The following is a 26,676-nucleotide window of genomic DNA, read 5'->3' as shown; positions in this document are numbered from 1 at the left end:
TACCGGCTGGCAGCAGGAACAATTTTTTCTCTGCATTTGTGTGGACAGGCATCGATTCGCCAGCGCCGCAGCCGTTGCACGCTTTTTTCATCTGCCCGAACTGGGATTGTAAGTGGCCTTCGTAGATTTCTATTTGCTGCAGTAAAAAGCAGAAAAACAAAAACAAAAAATAAGAAACGAAGATAAAGTATATAAGAAACCCAAATCGTTTAAATTTATTTATTCGCTTGATGCTGTTGGATATAAAAGGCGCCGCCAATGCAATGCACCACCAACAACAACAACAACAGCTGCAACAGCAATCATTTTGTGTTGCATGAAATTATTGATTTGTTATTTGTTGGGATCGTTTGCTGTGCGGCTTGTTAAAATGCTTGTCGGTATATGAGACTGTGTTGATTGCTTAAACTAATAATTGTATCTTAATTTTCTCTTATTAATGCCGAATGCCAATTGCTTGAAACTATGCTACAAAAATGTGGCAAGTGTTGCGCTATTACTCAGAAAAATGTATTGAATCACTTAAACAACTCAATTGCTGCGCTCAAAGTTTAATTGACCTTAGCAATTATTGTAAATACTTGAAAATAGTTAAAATATTTTACTTCAATTTTCATTTATATAAAAATAATATACTTGATTTGCATCAATGGCGTTGTACAAGTTTTCATTTTATTAAGTTACGTGCAAACTCTTAGCGAGATAACGCTTAGGTCCAATCAATAGTTTATTTTTGAATAAAACTTATTGGCGCCAAAAGATTATCGATAATTTCTATTTATCGCGATGAACCAAATCAAAGTGGCAACGCCACCCGCAAGGCAGCGCCATCTATTGTTCAACGCATGTTAGCAAGTCTTTGCTAAAACCAGTTCGGTTGATGTCTCGGCTTATACTTAGCTTGGACAATTTACCAAGCGCATTGTTCAACACTAAAATCGTTAGGTTTGAACTGAGCTTTTTCAAATATTTTAATTTGAATATATATATAAAATAAAACAGAAAATACTTGTTTATGTTTTTACAGTAAGTAACGTCTTTATTCATTTTTATTTTCCGTTGTGTTGTCATTTACTTAAATCATATATAAATACATAAGAACTACAGCAGTTAAAAAAATCGTTTATCTGTATCTCAAACAAAACATTTGCACAGTTTTCGGAACTGTGTCAATTCAGTTAGTTCATGAAGAATGTTGCATGTTGCACGTTGCAAGTGTTGCATTTATGGCTAAATTCTATTCATATTCATAGTGTAATTAGTTTTTGTAGTTGTTTAACTTGGTTATTTGTTTTGCTATTATTCGATGAAATATTCTTGGTTGATGTTGTTGTTGTTGTTGTTTGATGGATTAACGATTTAAACGACAGTTTATTGACTTATGAACTAAAGACAAATACAAAGATTATCACTTGAGTATGTCTAACAAGCTACTCGGTTGTTGTTGTTTTGTTTTATGTTTTTTGTTTTTCATGAAACTACCAACTAAATTCATAGACTATGTATGCGTTGTATTTATATGCGTTATATGTGTGTGTCTGTATGTATAATCTAATGTTTATCATTCAGTTATATAGTTCGTGTGTATAGTTGTAGACTAAATCATGTCATTCCTGGTTAATCGGCTATAACTAGAGTCGGTTGAGAAACTCAACAATTTGGCAAACAGTTTGCAACTTCTTGACGCACATATAGACGCCGGCTATATGTGTGCTTGAGCTATCGGGGATCGGTTGGTTCTCTACAAATACAATATACAATACTCGTTCATACATAATATGTATATATAATATATATAACTATATATGGTATATATAAATATTTTAGTTTGTGTGTAATACTAGAATTTGAGTGTTTAAAACTATAAGTTTGCTAAGCCACATACATAACTTTTAACTCTAGAGTACGCGTTCTTTACCTTATGTCTGTAGTATCAAAAATGCATGGCACCCATGGGGAACAGAGTTCGTTTGAGCAGTTGTAGTAGTAGTAGTCGAAGTCGTAGTATTTCACATCGTACTCACTACATCTAACTTATCTCTCTCTCTTTCTTGCTATGTAACTAGTACAATCTATCAACTAATGTGTCTATATAATGTCTACATCTAAACTTTGATTACATAATCATATTTTTTGAATTCTTTGCTTCAATTCGTTTCATTTCGATGCAATTTTCGATTACATTTCTTTCGTTTTTTAGTGATTTTTTTTTCAAATAAAAGGCAACTCATGAACATTTTCGGTTTTGTTGTTGTTTCGCTTATAATTCGTGGTGTTTATCGCTCTATATCCAGAGCGGTCCAATTGTCTCCACAATGATGTCCAGCACATCCTGACGTCCCATCTCCTTGAGCGTCAACAGCAGCGCCATAATGGTGTTGGCATGCGAAATGGACGTGGAACTGTTACCGTTACCGTTGCTGCAATTGTTCGCCCGACACTCCCACAGATTGAGGATCTGCTCGGTGGGCGAGGGTTTGGTGGCAAAGTATGCAATATACCGATCGGTGCTAAGTTTCTTCGCCAACAGCCGCCAATCGCGCTCATCGGCACGCGGCGGATCGAGGGCGGCGCATATCAGACGCTTTGTGGCATGTGGCAGCTGGACAAAGTCCAGCACACAGCTCTCGTTTACATAGTTGCCCTGGCGATCAATCGAAATCGTCGTATTCGTCGTCGAGGCCAACTCCTCCGCTGAACCTCCCAGCGGCTGTGAAGGAATGCTAAACGTATAAAAGTCCAGATCATCGCCCTGGCCAAAGTCAACGCACAGAGCATGTTGATCCCGCTGCCGCACACTGAACTCACAGTGCAGTATGGAATTGTTGCTCAGGATGTGCTGATAGGGAATCGCATGTTCGTAGGGCGCTGCATCGGCGTCGGTGGAACGCACTCGTATGTTCAAATTGCGACTGTTGAGCACAAAGGCAAAGACTTCACTTTCACCGAGGTAACTGCCACCCAATTTGCACTCGACATTCGCACAAATATCCTTGCTGTTGGGGAAATCCTTGACCACATAGATGCGTAGACTGCAATTGGCGCTGCTTGGCGGCGTGTGTTGACTAAAGGCCAACAACTTCATCTTGATCGCCGGCTGCTGAATCCGCGGTTCGGCGACCACCGCAAAGTGTCCCAGCTGCTCGGTCATGATGTAAACATGCGTCGGCTCCAGTTGCACAAACATCGGGGTATTGATGGTCTCCTCGCCCACAGACACCGCGCGTCGCCAGCTCACATTGAGATCGTCGTGTTCGCTATCCGCATGATAGATGTGCACATGCCACTGCTCTGGGGACAACAGACTGTGCGGGATCTTCAGTATCACGGGCTTCACAAAGCTGTAGTTGCGAGGGGCACAGTGCACCACGCTGCTGCACAGAATGGAGCTCTCGGTGGCACAGGCAATGCGACTGCATTCGTCGCTCAGCAGCATCAGCGACACGTGCTTCTTCAGATGCTTGCCAATAGCCAGTTCGGGCACAAAGAGAAGTAGTTCGCCTCCATAGAGTCGCAGTTGTCCGCCACTGCTGCCCAGCAGCTCGTAGCTTGTGCTCTTCGAGGTATTCAGTATCGAGAGCTTGGCATTCATATCGAAAGTTGAGTTGGCTGTGGGGGAGAGGAAGTACTTTAGTTAAAGAGGAATTCCATTTTGAGGTGGGGTTCTACTTACAGGTGTCAGCTGTGGAGGAGTCACCTGTGTCCGACAGGTAATCCCCGCTGAGATCGTCAATGGGATTTGTATAGCTGCAAAAGAGAGTGAAATGAATTAACAACTGAAAGCACAGCGAACAGTAAATACCCTAACCTATGTATTGAAGGCAACTTAACACTTTTAAAATGAAAGATATTTTTCTTGAAGGAAACACTTCATTTTATCGTTAAATATATTCGAATATATTATTTCGATATTTGGCAAATTTAAGTTCATCAAAATATTTGGATAAAGAATCAAGTTTTCTTCATTATACTTGCATTCAAATTAAGTAATCCAAGTTAACTCATATTTACGCAGATGAAACTAGTTATAAATACCTAATTTTAAATATAGTATATTTATTTTTTTTGCATATTTTATATTTTAAATTCAATTGTGTTTCATTTAAAATTTCTTATTCTAATTGATTGTTAGTTTTTAAATAAATTCTTCATACTTTTATGCTGACTATTTAGTTGCTGTTAATATTCTGTTCTTTATATCTCAGTTTTCTTTCCCAGCTAGAAAATTTTACGTATTTAAAACTTAATTCAAAAAGCTTCATATTCTTTAAGCGTAACCAAGATAATTAAGAACCTAAGAAGGCTGCAAGGACAGACCAAAAACAGCTTAAATTCATTAGCTGATACAATAAGCATATTTTGAAAATTGTTGGAAAACTTTTTGTGTATTGCATGTAGTGAGGAATATGAAACTAATTTAGACAAATAAATAAAATTTGTTTAAGTTGTAGTCATAGTCCCGATACCTTTCCCCACTTTAATTCAACTAAACAGTGAAATCTTTCCCTTCTTTCAGACGTTACACACTTCAAAACAAAAGTGTTTTACCCTCTTCCAGGCTATTAAGTTACCCTACAAGTCTTTACGTAATTTCATAAATCGATTAAGGAATGTTGTTTGGGTAACTGCAACTTACTTGGCCGACAGATTGGGCACATCGTAATGATGTTCGGTAACTCCGCCACAACCGACTCCAACACCCATGCCCATGCCGACGATGTGCTCGCCAGGTAAATAACGATGTCCGGGATTGACATAATCGTATCCCAAATTGGCGGCCTCGATGTGCATGCGCATCTCCTTCTTGTCGACAACGCCGGGCATGTAATCCGCATCCATAACTGCAAACGAGTACGAAAAAAGATACGCGATTCAAATTGCCGTGCTTGTTGTGCGGAATCTCTGTCTCCTTCGATTTACCTGAACGTGCCATGTTATAGTGTGGATTGGCGCGAATGCCGCGTCGGGCACAGCAGATGAGGGCCGCTCCAAAGGCAAAACAAACAGCCGTGATGAAGGCCAGACCCAAGTACAGTGTCCAATCGAAGTCTGCAAAGAAGAGGAGGGAGAGAAGACGAAGCGGGGATGATAAGTAAAACTGCTGATTTTTGGTTTTTAATATACACTTTCAGAACGGAGAGCTCCCTCGTCTTCGTCCTCTGTCAACTGCCTGCCTGCATGCCAATCTCAATCTTTGTCTTTTGTATTAAACAGAAAAAAAAGAAGGAAAAAAGCCGTTGAAGATGGAGAAAAGTTGTTCATGCCGCTGCGTAAATTGTGCACCCCCCATTTTTCTTGAACGCTGATGATGGCCATGCAAAAATTTCGCATCCCACACACACGCACACACACACAGATTGTGAAGCGTTGAGTCAACCAAATGAAAACCAGAACCAAAAACCAAAAACCAATGCGAAGCGAACCAAATGCGGTCGCATCCTCGCATCCCGAAAGTTGTGTTGCCATCAATCCAAAGCAGCCATGCGTATCCGTATCCACTGTTGCTCCCGCTTGGATCAGCTCTCTTTATATGTCTGTATTTAATGTTTTATGTTTGTATGCTCATCCCCCAACTCTCTCTGTCTCCCCTTTCTCCTGTCCATTCCCATTACCCCGAGAGTCAGACTCTCAGTCCGGCGTCTATTTCGCATTATTGTTCGCTGTCGTCGCCCCCCGTCGCGTCGCTTTCCCCCTCGCCATAGTCGCCCCTTGGTCGAAGTAGCGCCATTGTTGCGCTGCCTTGTTTCCGTTGCTGTGATTGTTGTCGTCATTGTTGGTGGCGCTGGCGGTGACTGGTTGGCGCTGTGCCGGGACTGCGACCGAGCAAAAAGGAATCACTGCAGCGCAAGGAATTACGAACGAATACGAATACAAATACAAATACGAATATAAGAGAGTATATGTGTATATTATGATTATTACACACAGACAAACACTGTGAACGACGCATTATACAATGTATGAAATGAGCAATTATATTCGCTGTAAATCAACGACAGTGATGCTGCCGCTTCTTCTGTTTCTGCTTCGGCAACATCCTTCTCAGCGCATCCCTTCCACTAAAATACAAAACTTGAGACTCTTTCTTCTTGCGCTTTCGTTTTTCATTTCTGCATTTTGCATGCTGAATTTTTTTCCCTATTCCTATACCAGACTCCTGTGTGGGACATCAAAAGCGTATTTGTCATGCTAAGAGATTACCAGTGGGGGAGAACATCAAACTACCAAAAGTACCGAACAGTGAGCATCGAGCACCGACCGACTGACTGAGCCACCCACAACAATAGCCGCATAATAAAGCCTTAGACTCGGCTTCAACAGTTGCTTGCCCCCGGGGGATATTAGCCCCGGGGCAATTGGAGCTGATGCTGGAGCCGGAGCCGGATTGGGAACCGGAAACGAGGTGAATGTAATAAAATGGCATGGATATAAGCCAAAGGCTCAAGTCAAAAAACCAACAAAGTGTCACTCTTCATTCGCAGAAACTTTTCAACTGCAATCAAATAACGACAAAAAATGTAACCCGAAAAAAATCCAGTATGTGAGCTTAATAGGTTCGACTGGGAAATACCCTAGGAATAGGCATACAATACTCTGAATAAAGTTGAATGTGGGAAAGGTTATATACTTCACACAGAGAAAAATTTAGATTGAAAAGTGGTTTGCTAATCTTGATATTGTAGAATTTGGATCTTGATCTAAGAATTCAGATTTTAGAATTTTCAGGTTCAATTATGACATTATATAATCTTGATCCAAGATTTTATTCTTGATTTTAGCACGAATTTTATCTTCGTACATAAAAAGTATCAAATTATTCCATGGTTTACTTCTGTCATAAGTAACCAATAAAAATTCAATTTGTGAATAAATTGAAACAAGTTTCAGTATTACAAATGCCAAAAAGTATACAACCAACACCCCTTTTTTACATACTCTGTAAGTGTGACATCAAAAATTGAAATGAAATCTGATATCCTTGTGGTTTAATGTATCCCACATGCAAAACTTGGAGTGTCTATCACTTTTAATCTCCGAGTGTCATGCACTCTAAAGCGCATACAGACAGACAGCCGGCAGGACTTTTGACTTTCAACTGTGTGACACTTTTTTTGTGGGCTGCCAATAAAGATACAAATCTACTGCTGAAACACCCGCTGCCGCTTGAATAGAGGGTATAATTAAGTGCGAATGGTGGGCAAAATGCCAAGTTGATCCTTTCAATTACGCACTGTGACAGTCATATAATTGATCCCAATGGACCGCAATCGTTCACCCCCAAACTATGTTTGATTTGGGTTCCAATCGCCCACGCACTTTTGCTATTTCTACCCTGTTTTTGGCAAATTGAACTGAGAGTTGGAGTTGCTTTGCAGACGCAGCAGACGAGTCCAAAGAATAACAATAACACGTAAAAAGCTTCAAAGTGCTTGTCAGTCAGTCAGCACGGGGGGGAAAAGAGGAAAAGTGGTTCAGCTGTCGTCGCTTGCCTAATTATCTGGCAAAGCACATAAACATTGGCCAAACTCACGCTTAATTCTTAATCTCGATTGGGGGCTGCGATTGATTTGCGACCCTTTCGGGGTTGAGAGTTGTTGGCCAACCTAACAAGTGCTGAACGAGTGGCCTGGTCTCTTGATTTATTTTACCATTTTTATGTCGAGAGTTTGGGGTTCGAGTTAAGAGCCGGGGGGAGGGCAACGGATATGCACAAACAAAATGCACTTGGTTAATTTTCCATTGTGACAATCAGAGCTGAGTGCTCGGCATTGTGTGTGTGGTCGGTTGTGTTCTGTCTGTGACTGCGACTGTCGTGCCCACTGTGATTGTTATTGTTGTCTAACTGTCTACTTTGTTGCTGACTGACTGCCTGAACGGAGTGGCAGACAGGACAGACAGGACAGGAGAGACAGACCGACTTTCTGCCGTTGTCATAAGCACACTTACCATCCTTGCCAATCTGACACTGCTCTCCACGGCATTCGGCCGTTTGTATGTCTTTTCCGGCGCACAATGATTTGCCATATCCTGGACCATCAGCATCTCCGTTGTTGTTGTTGTTAGTATCGCTGCTCGTGGCGCCATCGCTGCTACTTCCCAGACTGCTTAGGGCTGCGGCGCCCACACCTCCAGGCAGCAGCTCGCCGGCTTCATCTGCCACATCGCTGTTGCCGTTGCCGTTGCCAGTGGCATGTGTCAGGCATTTTCTGCGACGCACTTGTATGCATTCCGCGGAACAGATGCTCCATTCGCTCCACGAGGACCAGCGTGCAACTACAACAACAATAAGAAGAAAGGCAGTTTAGAAATCAAAAGTCATATTAACATGATTTAGCACACATTCCCGACAGCGGCATGCCCAAATGCCATTTATCACAAACAGCGCAGCCAGAAGGAGACGCGTCCCGGAATGGGATTTGTAGGGAATATATTCCTGCCATACGTGCGTGCCTGCATGTGGCATACAACACACACCAGAGATTGAGTCGCTTCTAGGGCGGTCTGGCATTACATTTTATAGCATTGCTTTGGCTAATAGATGCGTCGCAATTATGGCACCTTTCGAACGCTGAACGCTGAATGAATGGAGGCTACGTAATATTTATGGCCATCAAGGGCCCGCAAATGAGCCTATTTTCCCCATGGGTGAGAGCAATCCACTCAAATGTTCTCATCATATTTAACAGAGAGGCGCTTCCCCCAAACTCAGCTGTTGTCTGCTCTATCTCTCTTGTATGTTGTGTGAGTAAAAGTGATTGTCATTTTAATGCTTTTCTATTTTCGCATTTTGCTTCATTTATTTCAATTTTTGCCCAGTTTTTTCACTTTGCTTTGTTTGTTGTACAGGAGGGGGAAGGCAAGTCCGAAAACTAAACAAAAAGCGCAAATTGTGCATGTTGTTGGCTAAAAAGATGTATGCCTAGGCTCGCATATAGTATAGTATAACATCGGCATTTGCCACTTCCTGTTTTTGTTCGAGCAGCCCAAAAACCACCCCCAAGTCGCCAGTCGACGACGTCTTCGGCGTCGTCGTTGCCCCATCATCACTTGGCTACACACACACACTCGCTCACTCGCACACACATTCGTTCGCATTCCTTGTAATATGAAAAAGGGACGCATCCTGTTGCCTTGCGAAGGGTCGTCGCCAGACTGTTGCATGAATCAGACAGCGTAAATCGTGGTAAGTGATTTTTAAGTTGCTGTTCGCAGTCAACAATGACGTCACCAAGCTAGCATACTCTCCAACTCTCTGTCGACTGCCCCAAAAACTAAGTAACAGACTCGAGCTTAACAGCTTTGAATACATGAATAACTCCATGGTCCGCTGGAGCAGGATGTGATGCCGTCTCTGTTGCCGTTGCTGATGATGTTACGGCCTTCGGCTCAGTTTAACACAATTGTTTATTGAATTGTAAAGCGCAACCCCACACCGAGCGACCCATCCAACTAACAATTTCAGGCTTTGGCTCGTTAAGCATTCAACTTTAACGGCTGCCGAACAATGCCATATTGAACACTACTCGTATACTTGATAAATCTCCCACCCCCACCCCCGTTTTGCCATTCCTCCCCTTTTGTCTTTTTTTCGAATTTTTGAATGAGATGCACATTGTCAGGCGTTTGAATCAACTTACTGCGCTTACTCGACGAAATGTCAAATCCATCAGCGCTCACAATTTGAGTGTCCTCTGTTGTTGTCAGCATCAGGCAGTAGTCAGCAGGCAGCATCAGCGTAATCACAGGCGTCGTTGTGGGCGTTGCAGCAGCAGAAGCAGCGTCGAGGTAAATTCAAGGCAGTCGGAGTAGATGAAGCACCATAAGGTTGACACCGTTCCATGGGGATGAAAAGTCATAAGATGTAGATTGAACGCCACAACAGCGACAGCAACAACAAAAAAGAAAGAAAGAAGAGAGAAAAAAAAGCGAAACCGAAGCGAAATTTAAAATTAATTTTATGACACACTTTTCATAGAAAAAAGCAGCAGCAGCAGCAGCAGCAGCAGAGTACCGCGACCTCCTCCCTCACTCCCCACTCTACAATGCCACCCACTTGAAGTGTATTGCTATTGCTTCTTCAACAGCATCTCCCCCAACCGTCAACCGTCAGCATCGTCCCCCCTCGTGTCTTTTTCATCCATGCTGCTACCGGGATGTCTGTCAACAATTGCTCATTGCTGTGCCCGCTGTGAGCCTGCGTGTGTATAAGTGTATACGTGTGTACGCGTGTGTGTGTGTGTGTGCGAGCACTACAATACAATGTGCAATACAATAAATTTACATGAATAAAAGTGAAGAGTCTCAAACACATGCCGCCCGTGCGTCTGTCAAAAAGAGCGCCCCATCGACCAGCCAACCAGCCAACCAACGAACCAAGCGACCGTCCTTCTGTCTGTCCATTCGCCTGTGCATCCCAATCCCAATTCCAATTCTTCAATCTCTTCCCATTCCGGTGCCCAAAACTGCGTCCCTGCCCTTGCTCCGCCTCAATGCTTTTGTCACCATTTAGTCAGTGCCTGTGACTGTGACTCTCTGACTCTCTCTCTGGTATGCCGCCAGCAGACGCCCCCGGGGTCCCTTTCCCTGTCCCCCACTCTGCTCTTCTCTTCTCCAACAGCAAGTCCAATCTATCCATCTCTACGAACGAGTCTATATATGTATATACTATATTGTATATATCGTACATGTGGAGATATCTGTCGTCGCGTTTCAAAGGCACCATCAGCCACAAGAGCAGCCGCAGTCGAATGCGTGTTTTAAATGAAATACTCAGCGCTCACTCAAAAATGTATTACACTCCGCTTTCAAAATGCGGCATTACGACTTTATCGTGCGTAATGCCCGACTATTTCGGGTCCATGTAAAATGTAATAGACTGTTCTAATGGCTTGTGTAAGCGAATGTTGGGAACATACTGATAAAAGCCAATTGGCTATTGCATTTGGAGATAAACTGAAAAGACTCTTTGTGCACTTAGTGCTTTCTATCACTAAGCTTGGATATTATACACTCACTTTTTAATCGAATTCTTTGTTAACTTTAACAACTTTCTGTCTATATCTTATACACATCAGGAAAGTCATAAATGAATGGTTGCTTTGTCCTTTTCTATCTTCCGATTTAGTTAAATTGAGCACTAAGAGGTGAATCAAATACTTAAATAAAGAATTTGGGGGTCAAAACTTTAAATAAGCAATTCTCTATTTAAGAAAGTTGTAGATCAAAACGAGATTGATTTGAGAATTTTATTTTGTAGAACGAATTGTAAATTTCAAAGAAGTTTACTATATTCCCTTCTACAATCTGCTCCTAAAATTATATACACTAATATTAATAACTTGCCCTGCACAATCCTGATTTAACTATTAAGTGGCTTGGGTATACTATAAATAACATTCTTATACTTCTTTTACTATTAACTATTATTAGGAAAGCACATAGAAATAATTACTAACCCAAGTAAGCAGCCAAAGTCATTCAATTCTAATATTAGTTGTTGGCCTACCACTTTTGTAAAACTTTTCTTTTTCAACTATGTTATATACTTTTTTTTAACTTTCTTAACTTCCACATGATTTTACATTTCCTGTTAACTTCTACTCGTAGAGTAAAAGAGTTATTTCATTAAAATTAGGTAATCGTAGTTCTCCTTAAAACCCATTCCCTTCACTAATTATCAATGGTCTTCACTACTGCCCCAATTACCATAAACTTACTTCCCCCATAATTATCAAATCAACAACTGTCTATCGACCATATTTTCCTTACTGCTCCACAACTTTAGCAGTAACTACCTGACAGTTAGTGTATGTATATAGCGACCTGCTAAATTTTCTGTGCTACGCTTTTGTTCCTTTTTTTTTTATTTTGGAGCGCCCCTTGAACTTTTGCGGCACATTGCTTTGTATTGGCCTCTGTTTTGCTGTCGCAGCTCTGCAGAGCAGTAAAGCAGTAAAGCAACAAAGCAGCAAAGCAGTTTCTCGTTGCCTGGTGTGAAAAATGTGCGTCGTTTTCAACAAATCCGGCAGAGAGTGTCAGAGGTGGAAGGGAGGAGGTTGAGGGAGTTGGAAACTGGGGTCACAGGGACGCAGGTGGCGCCGTTCCCACAGGCAACACTCAACATAGGGGGGACATTTAAATTGACAATTTTGTTGTTGGCACTTCAATTACGGTCACACTTTAAAGTTGCCAAAAACGCAAAGTGGGCGACGCCCTCGAAATGCGGAGGGCGGAGGGTGAAGGGTGGAGGACGACGCCCACATTGCCAGAAGCGCCCACAAACGCCGCACAGTGCACACAATTTGTGGGTAGCCACAACCACTAGGAAAAAAGAAGCGTTTCACATACCTGGACAGGCGGCACAGTCGGCGGACTTCTGGATCTGGGGACCAGCACATTGGGCGCCACCATTCAAGGGCATCGGATTGGTGCAGGTGCGCGTTCGCTTGCGTCCCTGACTCGGTTTTCCACTGCACTTGCACTCACGCCACGGACTCCAGGCGCTCCAGCCGCCATTCACTGCAAGAGGGGAGAAGTGTAAAGAGAAGTGTGAGTGTATGGGAAACACTCGTATGTGTAGACAAAAATTCGTGTACTGACCATAGACAATGAGCACAGCCGAGTCGGAGACGCGTTTGCCAGCAATATTCTCCGCACTGCAGCTATAGTTGGCCATATGCTGCAGCGCAACCTGGCGAAAGGTGAGACTGCTGCCGGCCACAGTGATGCCTGGCTCGCCTGGCTCGACACCGATGACTGCATTGTTCTTGTGCCAGCTGAGCTTCGGTTCCGGAAAACCGCCGGGCGGCTCGCAATGCAGTTCCGCCCGGCTGCCCAGCTCGAGGCGCAGCGATGTGGGCGACTGACCAAAGGACTTGCGAATGTCTACAGAGGGGTGGAATAAACGAGAGAGAGAAAAAATGCGACATATTCATAAATAAGTTTATTCGCTACACAGAAAGAAAAATCAACATACAATCAATAATTCAAAATTCTGCCTATAACAACACAACATTTTGATTTCATCACATACATCTTTGCCAAAAATCTTAACTGGCTTTCATTATTTAATTTGATTAACTCATTTGTTTTTCTTGGAAAGCGAAATTCGACATATTGCTATTCACATTTGATCTAAGAGCAATGAATAATCAACGAAGCTCCCCCAAAATTCATAAATCAATTTGTTTGAGCTTGAAATTGTACGATCTAAACTCAAATTCTGATTTTCTTTTCTTTGTTGAATTGCAAATTTTGTATAATTGTTTGTTGGTTTTTAGTTGGACCTGTTTATTTGTGTTCCTTGCCAAACGAATTTTGTAATTCTCTCAATAACATGAAAAAGGATGATATAAGCACAATAAATACAAATCAAGAAAGCCACAAAGCTAACAAAGAATCCTATAGCAATCCGATTATTCTGGATAGTTTATAAGATAAATCTAAGATGAGCATTTAAATAATTCACTTTAATTTCTATATGCTCCTGACACTATTTATTTATTTAAATTCTGTAATGTACTTGAAAATGTTAGCTTAAAGCTTAATTAAACAATTTAATAATAATTAATTGCCTAATACATTTTCGATTTTAATTGGTCGTCTAACTTGTTTTCTTTGCATAAGAACCAATAATAATTCTCCACTTTGATATAATTGCAGATAGATTAAATGCAAAATTGAGATTTGTTTTTATACTTTAATATTTTCTATATTCGATTTTGAACCCTATACAGAAACTTTAAACGAAGTCTGTAAATTAAATGATTTAATCAATGCTTAGCTACGCAATCTTTCACTTAAATATATATACGAAAATATATCATTCTGTTTTTTACTTTAAAATATTATTATATTAGCTTGAATATTCTACTTTAACTTATTTGCAGAAATCAATTCTATTTGTTCTTGCCGAGGGAAGTAAGATTTGCTTACTTAATTATTTCACTTCCAAATTCTATGTTATTCTTGAAACACAATTTCGCTCAAAATTTGAACGTTAAAATAAGAGTTAAAGAATTTCCTGGTTCTGCCTGAATGCAGTTCATGAATTTTCGCGCAGTGCACTGCGTCCCTACATTTCCCTCACCCCTTGTGGTATACTCACATGCTATGTGCACCGTGGCAGCCTGACTCTTGACCACGCCGCGCGACGACCACGCCTGGCACTCGCACTTGAAGGGCCCCTTGCCAAAGTACTCATCGACGAGATCGCGATGTATGGTGGCAGTCACCTCCTCCATGTGGACACCGGTATGCGGATCCACGTGCTTGTCGTGCGTCGATGGCGGTGGCTGTGAACTGCCGCTGCATTTAAAGTGCAGCTGCAACGCATGCGACGCCTTGCACTTGAGCACCGCCGGTCGATTCTTCACCACAAACACGCTCTCCGGCTCACTGAGGAAGATCGGCAGCGTGTTGCTCGCCTCGGCTGCACTCAGTTTGCCGCCATTGAACTCCTCCAGCAAAGTGCCAGCTCCAGCTACTCCCGCTGCTGCTGCTGCGCCGCCGGATGCGCTGCCAGCTGATTTGTTATCCTCGCCACTGAGTGCGGCATCGAGATTAGTTCGATGCGGTGATGCACTCTCCTCGGTGACCTGTGTGTCGATGACGTCGACATCCTCTATGGAGGCGGACATGCTGCCATAATCAATGCCAAGTGGCAGCTCCCGACAGCCGGCTAATGTTAGCCATATTAGCTGTAGGCTCACTAAAACTACAATCACATTTCCGGCTTTATTAATCACCGATGACAATGACGTCGACGTCATGCTTCGATGTTCTTTTTTGTTGCTGTTGTTGCTGTTGCTCTTCTCTTGACTCGTCGTTTATAATTCGTTGTCAGTGTGTGTTGAGTGTGTTTGTTTTTTTTTTATCACTGCAAAGCACGTCGTTGTTTTTGTCTTGTCCTGCGTTCCTCTTCGTTTCCTGTACACCAACAACTGCACCTGCTGCTGCTGCTGTTGCTGAGAATGTTGCTGCGACTGTTGCTGTTGCTGTTGTGTGCTGGCATTAGCTGCAGATGGATTACGTTGATGTCACAACGACGATCTGTAAAGTCAGATAAGAAATACATTTAAATGGCTTTTACCGGCACTTCACTTGCAATTGCATTCCACACGAGTACTTCAAATACTATTCGAATTGCCTCTAGCCAAGCTGCTGGCATGCAATTTGCACGCCACTTGGCGAAACCACAAGAGTGGAGACACTACTAAAAGTGTCCATGAATGGACTAAAGTGTTTATATCTTCAAAGGAACACTCCAACTAACAAACAAACACACACACACGCAGAGAGAGTAACAAAGAGACATAAGCACATAAACCACAAGTTTGTTCATTAATAATCATTATGCCCAGCATTGAATTATGTGCCGTCAATGCGACTTATTAATCACCTGCCACTGAGACAGCACAATTTATATACAAAATACCAAGTATTTTCAACAAGTAGCTCAGCTCAGCGACAGTTTCGAGTGCTATTTTATTTAAGTATTTAAATTTGTTATTATTACAAAACAAATTAATTTATTAAAGCTCAGTTTAAAAGGTAATTGCATAGTGTTGAAGTATTTGTCTGTGTCATCATCATTTGACAAATGAAGTTATTTAAACACAGCTAAAGGCAAATTAGAATATAATTTTATTAAAGTATTTATTAATATAAGACAGCTAAATGCAACTTCGAATTCAAGTCGATAACTTTGCAATTTATATTTTCTAAAGCATAGCCAAAGACACTTTATAAAGCAATTGTGTGTTAATTAAGTGTTTTACTTTGTTATTAGAGTTTGAGAAACTTATTTATTTAACTACAATTTATTGGCAACTCATTTGACGAAGCTAAATTTCTCTAGAACACCAAATTAAATAAATAAATTTAATTTGAAATATCTTTACAGAAATCAGAACTGTTTGCTAACATTGGAAAGCATTTAATTCAATTCATAAATCATAATGATATAATTTATAACGACAATCTACTTATAGACATCTCATAGTGATTTTGACTTTAAAATGGATATAACTAATACTTTATAAGTATTCTCCTTCTATTACCAACGGAAAAAAAAGTCAGACAGACAAAGAAAATGCATTTTTAATGGGCTCAGAAAAAACCATCTTGCATTCTATTCTTACGACATCAAAAAGAAAACAAAATCTTAAAAAAAAATCTCAATTGGTAGTTCACTGAACTGTCATACTTAAAAAAAAGCATGCTCTTTGAGAGCTGGAAACCCAATCCGAAAAACATTTTCATCAAAAATTTAATTCTTTTTTACATCTACCTAATGAATAGCGCACTAAATTTTAATATCATCACTCAAGGCATATGATGGCCACATAATTTTGTTTTGTGATGCTTTTCGATTACATTTTGATGGAGTCAAGTCTTGTCATCAATCAGTTGATTTTGTTTGAGGCGAAAGTTGAATCGATATGCCTTGAGGCCAAGAGCCTTGCTTGCCTTGTGTGTAGGGCAACCGAGAATAGGCCACAAGTTACAAAATGTGTTCTTATTAGTTATGCAAGTCATGTGTCAAGTTCTACGAATCGCTGCTACCTAATCGAAATATTAATAACAGCTCTGAGTGCGGGTGTGAGTGTGAGTGCGAGTGCGAGTACTCAGAGTAGAGGAGTATGAATACGAGACGGTACGATGGCATGACCACCTCTTCTACAATCTCCGATAGGCAGGACGTGCCTTGGTGGGAACTCTGCCTTTTGTCTACAGACTTTCAGTGTCGTTTATCGTGTCGTTTGTCTTTTGTCTTATGCCTCTTAAATGTTATTAGTTGTGGAGTTGTGTCTGTGTGTGTGTTGGCCCAAACCATTAAAATGTCCAACAGAACTCTCTACTATGAATTGTTTTGTACCTGCGACGCAGAGTTTATGCGTTTACCTATGTAATTATGTATTAATCATGCATAAGCTTAAAGTCAACTTCAACCCGTTCCCATTTGATACGATTCCCAGTCGCATTTTTAATGACACGACGACGATGACGACGACAGCTATTAAAAGGCGCATAAGTTAAAAGTCGATATGTAAATGTTGCGGAAATGCTCAATGTACGAGTGTATGTGAAATGTGATTATGATTAGCCCATCATCATCATCATTCACATCATCGTGAACATCGTCGTGGGCTAGCATGCTCCACACACAGGCTATAAAATATCGGGTAATCAGAAATTAAAAGGAAATAATAATGCTCGTATATATTTGATAGGCGGCTTCGACTCTTTCCGCTCTTTCTCTATCTTGTCTCTATCATATCATCGCCATCGACATCGTCATCCTCATCACCATCGCCATCGTCATCGTCATCCTCGTGTTCGTCGTCACGACTGTCATTTCTTTTGCTTTAAGCGCCTTTTATGCGTAATTCAATTGGATTTACAGGGTGCTTGTGGACACTTGAGTGTCTGTCAATATTCTTCTTCCAGCTAGCTAAGCGAGTGTGTGTCCCCCTTCTCCCCTTCTCTTGTAACTGACCAGATAATAATAGTATTCCCTATGGTAATGCACACATACTCAGCGTTTTGTTGTTTGTGTGCATTCAATTATAGCTGTGGATATTGAAGTTTCGTTTTGTTTTCGATTTGTCTAGACCATTGTTTGACGAACGCTCTGGTCCAGCACATAAGCGCATTCATCGCCTGTATGCATTGTATCTATCATATTTGCTAGGCTGCTTAACGAAATTACATTTTCTGTTGCCCCGAGGTGTGGCATCACCAGCCTCCAAATCGATATGTTAACAGCACAAATCTCTGCTCCAAACTACAATTCGGATAGTAAATCGAAGTCGCATTTGTAATTAATTTGTGAGAGTGAACAAAAGCGAAACACAGCAACTACCAGCAACTATAAACAACTAAATCCTTTGTCTAAGCTCAGTTGAGTGTGATATTTTGATAGCTCACTGCACTGTGTGTGTGTGTGTGTGTGTGTGTGTGTGTGTGTGTGTGTGTGTGTGTGTGTGTGTGTGTGTGTGTGTGTGTGTGTGTGTGTGTGTGTGTGTGTGTGTGTGTGTGTGTGTGTGTGCTTGTGTTAGATAATTCTAGCAAAATAATTATCATCCAATTTGCTGTGCTTAATAAGATACAAATGTAATTAAAGAGTGAATATGAAACTTAATTATACACGTTATGCGGAAGGGAAGAAGGATGTACTTAAAGAGTGTCAATGTATGTATTAAATGAGCAAAAGTATTCAGCTTAAAGTAGAGCTCCGTCTGCCCGTCTATCCGCACCTAAAAATAACTATATCTCGAAAACTATTAGAGCAAGAGCTTCTAAAATTGGTAACATTTTTCAAAAGAATTCAAATTGTAATTTCACAATTTTTGTTTTATTAAATATTATATGTTTCGAGACTGGACGTTCCATACTATCATACTGTTCATTTAGAATGGGATTGAAGGGTCTTATACTTTTATGTCTACAGGGTAAATATATGACAGACAGTAGGAACCTCTTTGACCTAATAAATTATATATATTTATATTCTTGATCAGCATCAACAGACAAGATGTTATAGCTTTCTGTCTGTCTCTCCGTATGAACAAATATCTTTGTAGACCTAAGGGACTAAAAGTAGATAGATCTGTTCTTTCGCCTTCATTTGACAATACTGGTTATATCGATATACCAAATATACATTTTAATACACTTCAGTATTTCTCGGGTATATTAATATTCCATATTTAAATACCACACTGTTTTGCATTTATTGAAAACAGTTAGCGGATATCTTACAGTCAAGCATACTCTACAGTAGCTTTCTTACGCACTTTGCTTATTGCCAACTCCATTTAGTAATTTATTACATTATAAATCCCAAATTCAATTACAATAAATGTTCACAAATTGTATTAAAACTAGAGCTGCTAAATTTGGCAATAATGTTGACATTTAAAAAATTAATTCACATTCTCAAACTTCACTCATTTAATTGCCGATTTCAAGTGTCTCTCTGTCGAGCTTACTCACATGATTTTCGCATGTGCCTCAACCTGAAAGTTATGTGCGACATCCTTGCCAAATTTGTGTATCAGCTTCCCACAGCAATTTCCACGTAATGATGAAATTTATGACAATTATAATGGCATATATCAGACACAAAATGGCTATTAAAATTGTCGGCAGGCGCGTATTGTGAGAAGATTAATCAAAATGTGGCACAGACTCGTTAAATTCGAGATTCGCAGCACGCAGTTGTCCGATGACGTTATCAGTTTGTACATTTTTTTGTGTGCGTCGGTTCCATGCACATTTTAAATAGATTTTTAATGAAGTGAAGTAGGCCAAATGGATTGTGTAAAGCGCTTATCAGCGGCATTTCATTGTGTGCACTTTGTAATCGAATGGATTTTATTTATTGGAAGCCAAAGACATACACACGCATACACAAAAAAAAAAGAGAGAAAAGAACTTTGCATTGATTTTGGCACGCCAAGCCATGAAGGCGGAGAAGTGAACTGAACTGACAGACAAGTGAGAGACAGACGAGTGCTTTAGATTTATAGCCAGATACGAAAGAGGGAGATTGCGTGAGCATATAATCATCTTATATTGTATGGAATATGGAACTCTCTCTCTCTCTGGTGGAAGAGGAGGAGGATGCTGAAGTTCCGCCTGAACTTTTGATGATTTCTCAACTTTGGCGGAGGAGTGCGACTGCTTCCTAGCATGAATGAATGAAAGATTGCGTGGGATAATCTGCGTCGCATTCAATTTAATTTCACAACTATTGCGGCTGCCACCGACGCTGCATCTAAAGCTGAAGCTGACGCCGAAGCCCTTCCTGTGTGCCACAAAGAACTTTCAAAACTTCACTGACGACAGATGAGAGGACAGAACAGAGAGACAGACAGACAACTAGAGACACAGGGACAGAGCTATGTTATATATACGTTTGTGTGTGTGCTCAGACAATGCGAGTACTACAAGCAGAAAACAAGTGAGCATTCTATAAAATAATTGATGACTGACTGACTCAGACCCCAGCAATAATTTTTATGCCTCTGGAGCACACACACACACACTTGAGTATACTACACACTAAAATCAAATGCCACTCGAAATTCAGCGGCAGTTACTACGCGACTGCCTGAAGATGAAGCAGAGAAACTGAAGCTGAAACTGAAGTGTATCTGGCAGATGCCGCTGCTTCAATTGCGTGTGACTTTTGTGTTCTGAGTGTGCGTGTGTGCATGTGTGTGTGTGTGTCAGAGTGTGTGTAGTTATGTTGTACAATCTCTGAACATCTGTAGCACAAATGAAATCTTCAGAACTCAAGGGACCGTGCTGCTTGGCAATGTTCTTGCCTCCGATTCTGCTTCTAGTTACTGATGGTTACTGTGGCAATCGCTGCCGCATGTGGAATTCACATGTTGCGCATTTTGCCCACACACTCGCACACACACACACTCGCACACTTTAACTCTCTAAAGTATATTATAGAGCCAAGGCAGAGGCAACAATGCCTTGCTGCTGTTTGCTTTTTTGCTTTTTGCTTTTTTCGGGCCAACGCTGGCTTGTCTTGTAATCAAACAATTAAAGATGATTTTAATTAATCTATTTATAAGCGACGACGTGCACATTCACTTGGAAACCCGCCCTCCGTTTCAGCCTTCATAACTGCTCAAAAATTTATTCGACAGCGAGTTGAAGGGAGGCATCCCGAGGGGGAAGGAGGACAAACTGAATGGGATGGCAAGCTGTGAGTTCCATGAGAGATAGAGGCATTAGACATGATGACAACAACAACAAGAAGTAACGAAAGCAAACACAACAAACATCTTTAAATTAATTAAGCGTAATTGTTGTTGAATTAGAAACAAAAGTTTCAGCCATGAATTATGCTCGATTGCGCTGTGACGTCCCGTATCTGTTGTTACATGCAATCGTACATTGCGAACGCGTGTAGTTACAAGATACAAAGATACAACACAATAGATTAAACACACTCACAGAAAGAGACAGACGTAGAGAGCGAGATGCAAAGAGCGAGCATATGCATGCAATAAGCAAATTATTTATTATGCCATCAGTTAAATAAGTGGCACAAACCCACAAAACTGAACATCTGATGACTCTTATCATTTGTATCTCATTAGAGAGAACTTCTTTCAATCTATCGTATGTAGCTCAAAGTTTCAGCTGCTGCTGGTCAGCAGCAGTTGTTGTTCGCAAAACTTATTTGGCACACACACACTCACACAATAATTTATGATGATGCCCAGCAACAACAAGTAACAAATCGATGGCAACCAACTGATGATGATGCCACACACACACACACACTCTCAGTGGCAATGTCAAGCTGTCGCTGAACACTGGCCAACACAGAAACAGAAGAAGTAGTAGTAAAAGTAAAACAACTTTCTACCCTTACTTAATACGCTTACCTCGAGCAGATAATGCATGAAACTTATCTAGCATATCAACGTTGCATTCTAATACCCATTTTCTAAGCCAACAATTTATGATGGTTCCTCTAGGTGTTCCCCTATCAGCTACCTACTTTTCTGAATTCATTTCTTTTTGTTACGCGTATCGATGATCGACATCTAATCCAATGTTAAGTCGCAGCCTATGAACCCAAATGCCCCGCTTCGTTGTTGTTTCTTCGCCTAGGTAAGAGTATTATGCTCTCTGTCAACGTCTCAGTCCCCAGAATATTTCGGGCTCGTCTTACTTGTAACATGCGTTTCTGGTCTTTGGTCTTTCAAGTTGTGCTCAAATGACAATTAATCACCGCAGGAGTCAAAGATGTTCGATGCTCCTACAATCCCATTCCTTTCCATCTTTTCCCATTCCCATTCGCTTTCCGAAATTCCCATTCTCAATTCTCATCCCTCTTCCCGTTCCCATGGATATTGTGTGTTCGTTCGGATTCGAGTTCGAGGTATGCTGACACTGTCCTGAAACCAAACCCTTGTTTGCTAGAACGCTAGAAACAACAGCTGTAATCTAGTAGGGAGGAGAACAGAAATACACTCTATACAACCCCTAAAATTATGACTAGCCGCCGCCTCTCCTCTCGAGTCTCCATATATATGTATATGTTCTTGTATTATTGTTATTACTCTGTGTGTGAGAACGTATGACAGGAACTTCGACTTGGAAAGGGTAACAGCTCGCGTAAATTGTTAAAAAAAAATGAAGTGAAATGAAAGCCAAATATCAAAAAAGTGTGAGTATTACTCGTTCAAATCATTACCATGCATTTGTCAAGGCCTGAGAATTATTTTGAATGTCGCTGCTGGTTCTGTCAGCTTGTCTGTCCATCAGTCCGTCTGCCAGTCAGTCCGGCTGACTGCCACTTTTGAAAGGGGATCATTATATGCCAATTGGCGATTGTTTGTTTCCCACTCGTTACATACGAGGGTCGCTAAATTAATACCCGCTTCTTCGCTACTTGGCCAAATTGCAATTACTTAAAATGGGATCATTGATTTCTGATCTAATGTTACACAATTTTAATGGACTTTTAAGTAAATTAATCGATTGATGTAGCGGCTCAATTTACATTCTGTCCAATTTAAATCATTTTTAATTGCTGCAAATTAGTGACACAATACTATATGTTTGTTGGTTGACAATTCAATTACAACTCAAGAGTGAATTTTTGGATGAAAGAAATGCACATTTGGAGTGAAATTCAATCGCATAAAGCAAATAACATTAGCAATGTACAATCATGAAATTCAATCTCATGTTTGAAGCTGTAAATAAATAACTTATCATCAAATAAACTGGATTGTAATTTAATCTTTCTATTCTGCTAAATAGACCGTAACAGACTTTAACTTGCGTTACTTAATCGTTGACATATTTTCACAAATCCCTCAATTATCTCACTTTTTAAAATTCCATCAACCAAATAGTTTTCTCATATCCAAATTTATAATGTTTCAACAAATTGGTATCCCACTGATTGTTGTTTTTGGTGTCGCATTTTCGGTTTTATGGCTCGAAGTTAATGGTCACCATTTTTGTGGGGCCTCATGTCAAGGTGATTCATTCATTCAGAACGTTTATTAATAGAGTGTGTTTTGTGTGTGTGTGTGTGTGGTTAGAGATAGCAAAAGTGTTGAACTGATAAGTTTGAAGTAACCCTCGCATTTGGGGGGGTTGTTTAATTGCAGTACGCATTTGAATTTGAATTTGAATTTGAATAACGGTTACATGTTCAAATTATAACAGTAATTGCGCGAACGTCGCCTCGTTTGTGGCATGTTCCATACTCTTGTTATTGTTGTTGCATCTCTTTATCAATGCATTAAGTGCCACCGACGCAGTCGCTCTCATTTATGAGGGCTCCCTCTCACCCTCCTCAGCCCAATCCACCCCAAAAACTCAAATGCAATCGTGCCGCGCGCTGACAAGAAAAACAAAAATATACAAAATACAAAATACAAAATACAAAATACACATGCAGCACCGAAATCGTAAAATAAAACAAAAAATAAATAAAAATGGAAATACACGATGGCGTTCAAAAAAGGGCACGCTTTTCATAATAAACATTAGCGGGCGACATGCAGTCATTCAGTCGCTCATTCAGTCAGTCATTCGCTCAGTCTGTCGCATCGGAGTTGACCCCGCTCTGCCCCTGCATCGTCTCCTATTCGCTGTGGTCTTTAGGTCTCGGTCTCTCGCGCCTCCTTGGTCTCATGGTTCGCTGGCGTCCGCTTGTTTGTTTGTTTGTGAATTGGTCGTCTTTAGTTACACTTGAATACGTTTTGTATGTCCAACTGTCCGCTATGCGAATGTGTGTGTGTGTCTCTATGTGGTAGTTACTCTTCCCACTTGCACACTTTGCACACACACACACACACACGCTTTGCACTCCACTTCACCTACTTTGGCTGCACTTTGCAGTGCGCTTAAAATAGAATTGCATACTTAGCGGCGCAGGAAGCGACCACTGTCAACGCTTTTGCTAAGTTCCCTTTTGTCTTTGGTCACAAATGTCCACCCAGAGAGTGTGTGAGTGTGAGCGAGAGGGAGAGATAGAGAGTGAGTGTGTCTTATTATAGTGGTAAGCAAGGCAGCAGCTACTTACGCGTTGGCGTTATTTGTTCTTGTTGTCTGCTGCACTGCGGCAACGTTGCTCGAAGACAGAAGGGACAGAGACTGAGCGCCTTCTTATGAGTAAACATGTATCCAGTTACTGCCTTGTATACTCCTTCGTATCCTTTTTAAGCCTGCCAGCAGTCTCTGTGTGTGAGAGTGTGTGTGTTTAGGGCATCTGTAACCTTATCGCTATTCAGTTGAGTCTCACTTTTTTGTGTTGCTGTTGTTGTTGCTGTTTTGTTTGCACTGCGTCCTGCACGTCAATATTTCATAGTTGCTGCCAGCTGCATGTGTATTTGTGTGGATGTGGTTGTGTGTGTGTGCGCGTATATTCATTTATTCATTAAATTGAACACTTCACATAATGTTGCCTGTGGTGCCGCAGTGCACGCAAGCAAGCACACATCCACATACAGATACACATACACGCACACGCACACCGTTTCAAATATCCTGCTGGTGCTCTTGGCTCCACTCACAATATCAACAACATCATAACATCATCACTTCTCAGCATCGCAGCATTGCGGCATTGTTATTGTTATTGTTATTGCTAGTTGTTGTTGCTGTTGTTGTTAGGTTCTTATTGTTGTTTTTGCTGTCGGCAGCAAAACATTCGAAGCACTCAAACAAAACACTCACAGTCACAATCACGGGCACTCACTTGAGTGTAGCTTACAAAACTTCCCGCATAAAACACACACACTTTTGATCTCGCTCGAACGTGCGATCTTTCGTTCAATGTGTTTGCCGAATATTATTCGTTTGGCGCGATAAAATTCGCCATTAACCGTTTTTCGTTTTCGATGCAGTTGCGCGACACGACGACGATTGCGCGATACGTGCGATTACGTTGACGTTACGAATTGAAATGAATTCACTCTCTCTCACAGGCTGCTCACTTGTGGCACCGCTTACTGCCTGCTGCCTGCTGCTCACAGCCACCACATAGCGATATACTCACGACACGCTCTCTCTCACGCGCGCTCACTGGCGCTCGCTCTCTCACTTCAGTTGGCTTTACGTAGAGCGCCCTTTCTCAGCTCAGTTGTGAAGTTGGCGCAGGCAAACGGCAAAAGGCAACAACAGCGGCGGCAATTGGCAGCATCCCCAGTAGCAATAGAGGAGAGCACGTTGCGTTTTTGTTGTTGTTGCTGTTGTTGGAGCTAGCATATGGGCAGGAAGTAGAAGTGGGGAGCAGCAGCAGCAGCATTGAGCTGTTGCCGATGATGCCTCGCCTCTCCTCCACACACAGTGGAGAAACTATGGACGCACTTTACGATGTATGCCTCTTTGGCATTACACTAGTGTATTTTGTATCTTTTTCCTGTGATTCTAATTTTACACACGAAATTCCAGAGATGCTTTCATATTTTCGTTTGATGATTTATTGACTGCAGCGGCAATTAAAGGCCTTTTATTTCACTTTTTATCAACTTCATTCATTGACATTGACGTTGGGGGCGCTGCTTGTGTGTTTTATTTATATTTTTGTTGTGCGCGCACCCACAAACACACACGCACACACACATAAGCACAAACACAAATACAGGAGGAGTCTTAGACTTTTTGTCTGGCTGCGTTGTCTTTTCACTTTTGGCTCAAACAAACATGTAGCGGCATTTCACTTTTTGCAATAATATTCACAAATTGCAATTTTCACGGATTAATTTATTTTTCGTTGTTATTTTTTTTTTGGTTTGTTTGTCGTCGTTTGTTTAAGGAGCGCATTCCAATAGCATAACTCAGCAGCAGCGTCGCCAATCAGAACCTGCTCCTGAAGTTTACAGCATCCAACTGATATGAAAAGGTAAGAACGGCGACACCTAGCGGCTGCGCATGGCAGTAACCGTGTTATAGCAGTAAGCTGCATAGTGTGAAGCACGCAGTTTCGATAGTGCGATACATTTCGATTCAAATCGATAAATTCGTTGAGTCATTTTCTTAGCTAAACGTATTCGTTAAGAATCGTTCACTTAACTCAGCTGTCTACTGCATGTAGCCTAGACACAAACCTCCCACATTTTGAAGAATAATCGAAGCGTCTGAAACTGTACTGACAGTTATACTCAAACTGTCATGTTTAAAATAAGTGAGATAAACATTTCCAATGGAAATTTTCCATCCCCCGAAAAATGATTTGTCTTTTGGTTTTCTTATTATGTGATTTCATTACTAAACGAATCCTGTTTTTTCGTATCTTGAGATTTAATCTTATCTAAGCGAAATGCAAAAGTTACCAACATATGTATATATGGGAAATTCTCCAGAAACTGCAACCACCGCCAAAAACTTCAAAGTCTATAAAAGTATGTTTTCTTCACATTTGTTTATAGGGAAAACATTAAATTTAACTAATATAAGTTAGTTAAAACAGCATAATAAGTATGATGAAAAAAAATGTCACGTGCGACAGTGATTAAAATTTAATTAAAAAAAAAAAACATAATATTTTTAAGTCAAACCAAATGCATTATTTAGATAAATATATACATAATACATTTGCTTGATCTGGTTTTTGAAAAAGTAACTTCTGTCTGTGTCGCGTGCAAAACTTTTTTGATTTTGTTGAAAACGAACAAT

The 26,676-nt window shown here is 40.8% G+C and overlaps 1 protein-coding gene across 3 annotated transcripts; it reads right to left on the bottom strand.

The window, feature by feature from the left end:
- Positions 1–1,030: 1,030 nt before the first annotated feature.
- On the bottom strand, positions 1,031–25,873 carry LOC132790509 (netrin receptor unc-5). Of its 3 annotated transcripts, XM_060799054.1 has the most exons (11): positions 24,302–25,873; positions 24,083–24,237; positions 14,108–15,051; positions 12,601–12,885; positions 12,349–12,519; positions 9,639–9,692; positions 7,948–8,274; positions 4,921–5,049; positions 4,637–4,841; positions 3,674–3,747; positions 1,031–3,609 (listed from the first exon to the last, which is right to left on the bottom strand). In XM_060799054.1, the coding sequence occupies exons 3-11, from the start codon at positions 14,769–14,771 to the stop codon at positions 2,285–2,287; spliced, it is 3,234 nt and encodes a 1,077-aa protein (XP_060655037.1). In that variant the 5' UTR covers positions 14,772–15,051; positions 24,083–24,237; positions 24,302–25,873; the 3' UTR covers positions 1,031–2,284. The 3 variants fall into 3 exon arrangements, with proteins under 3 accessions (XP_060655037.1, XP_060655038.1, XP_060655039.1); XM_060799055.1 differs by lacking the exon at positions 9,639–9,692 and having other exon boundaries at positions 24,083–25,873; XM_060799056.1 differs by lacking the exons at positions 7,948–8,274; positions 9,639–9,692 and having other exon boundaries at positions 24,083–25,873.
- Positions 25,874–26,676: the final 803 nt, after the last annotated feature.

The sequence above is a fragment of the Drosophila nasuta genome, chromosome 3 (genome assembly GCF_023558535.2).
Source record: "Drosophila nasuta strain 15112-1781.00 chromosome 3, ASM2355853v1, whole genome shotgun sequence".
NCBI classification, from domain to species: Eukaryota; Metazoa; Arthropoda; class Insecta; order Diptera; family Drosophilidae; genus Drosophila; species Drosophila nasuta.
Note: the sequence above shows the minus strand (reverse complement) of the source record. Positions and strands in the feature narration are given on the sequence as shown.

Bases quoted from the DNA above. Each gene is read 5' to 3' on its own strand.
- LOC132790509 (XM_060799054.1), bottom strand. From the start codon at position 14,771: ATGACGTCGACGTCATTGTCATCGGTGATTAATAAAGCCGGAAATGTG. The intron at 8,275-9,638 runs GTAAGTTGATTC...TTGTTGTTGTAG, and splicing joins CATTTCGTCGAGTAAGCGCA to TTGCACGCTGGTCCTCGTGG. The intron at 4,842-4,920 runs GTAAATCGAAGG...ACTCGTTTGCAG, and splicing joins CTATAACATGGCACGTTCAG to TTATGGATGCGGATTACATG.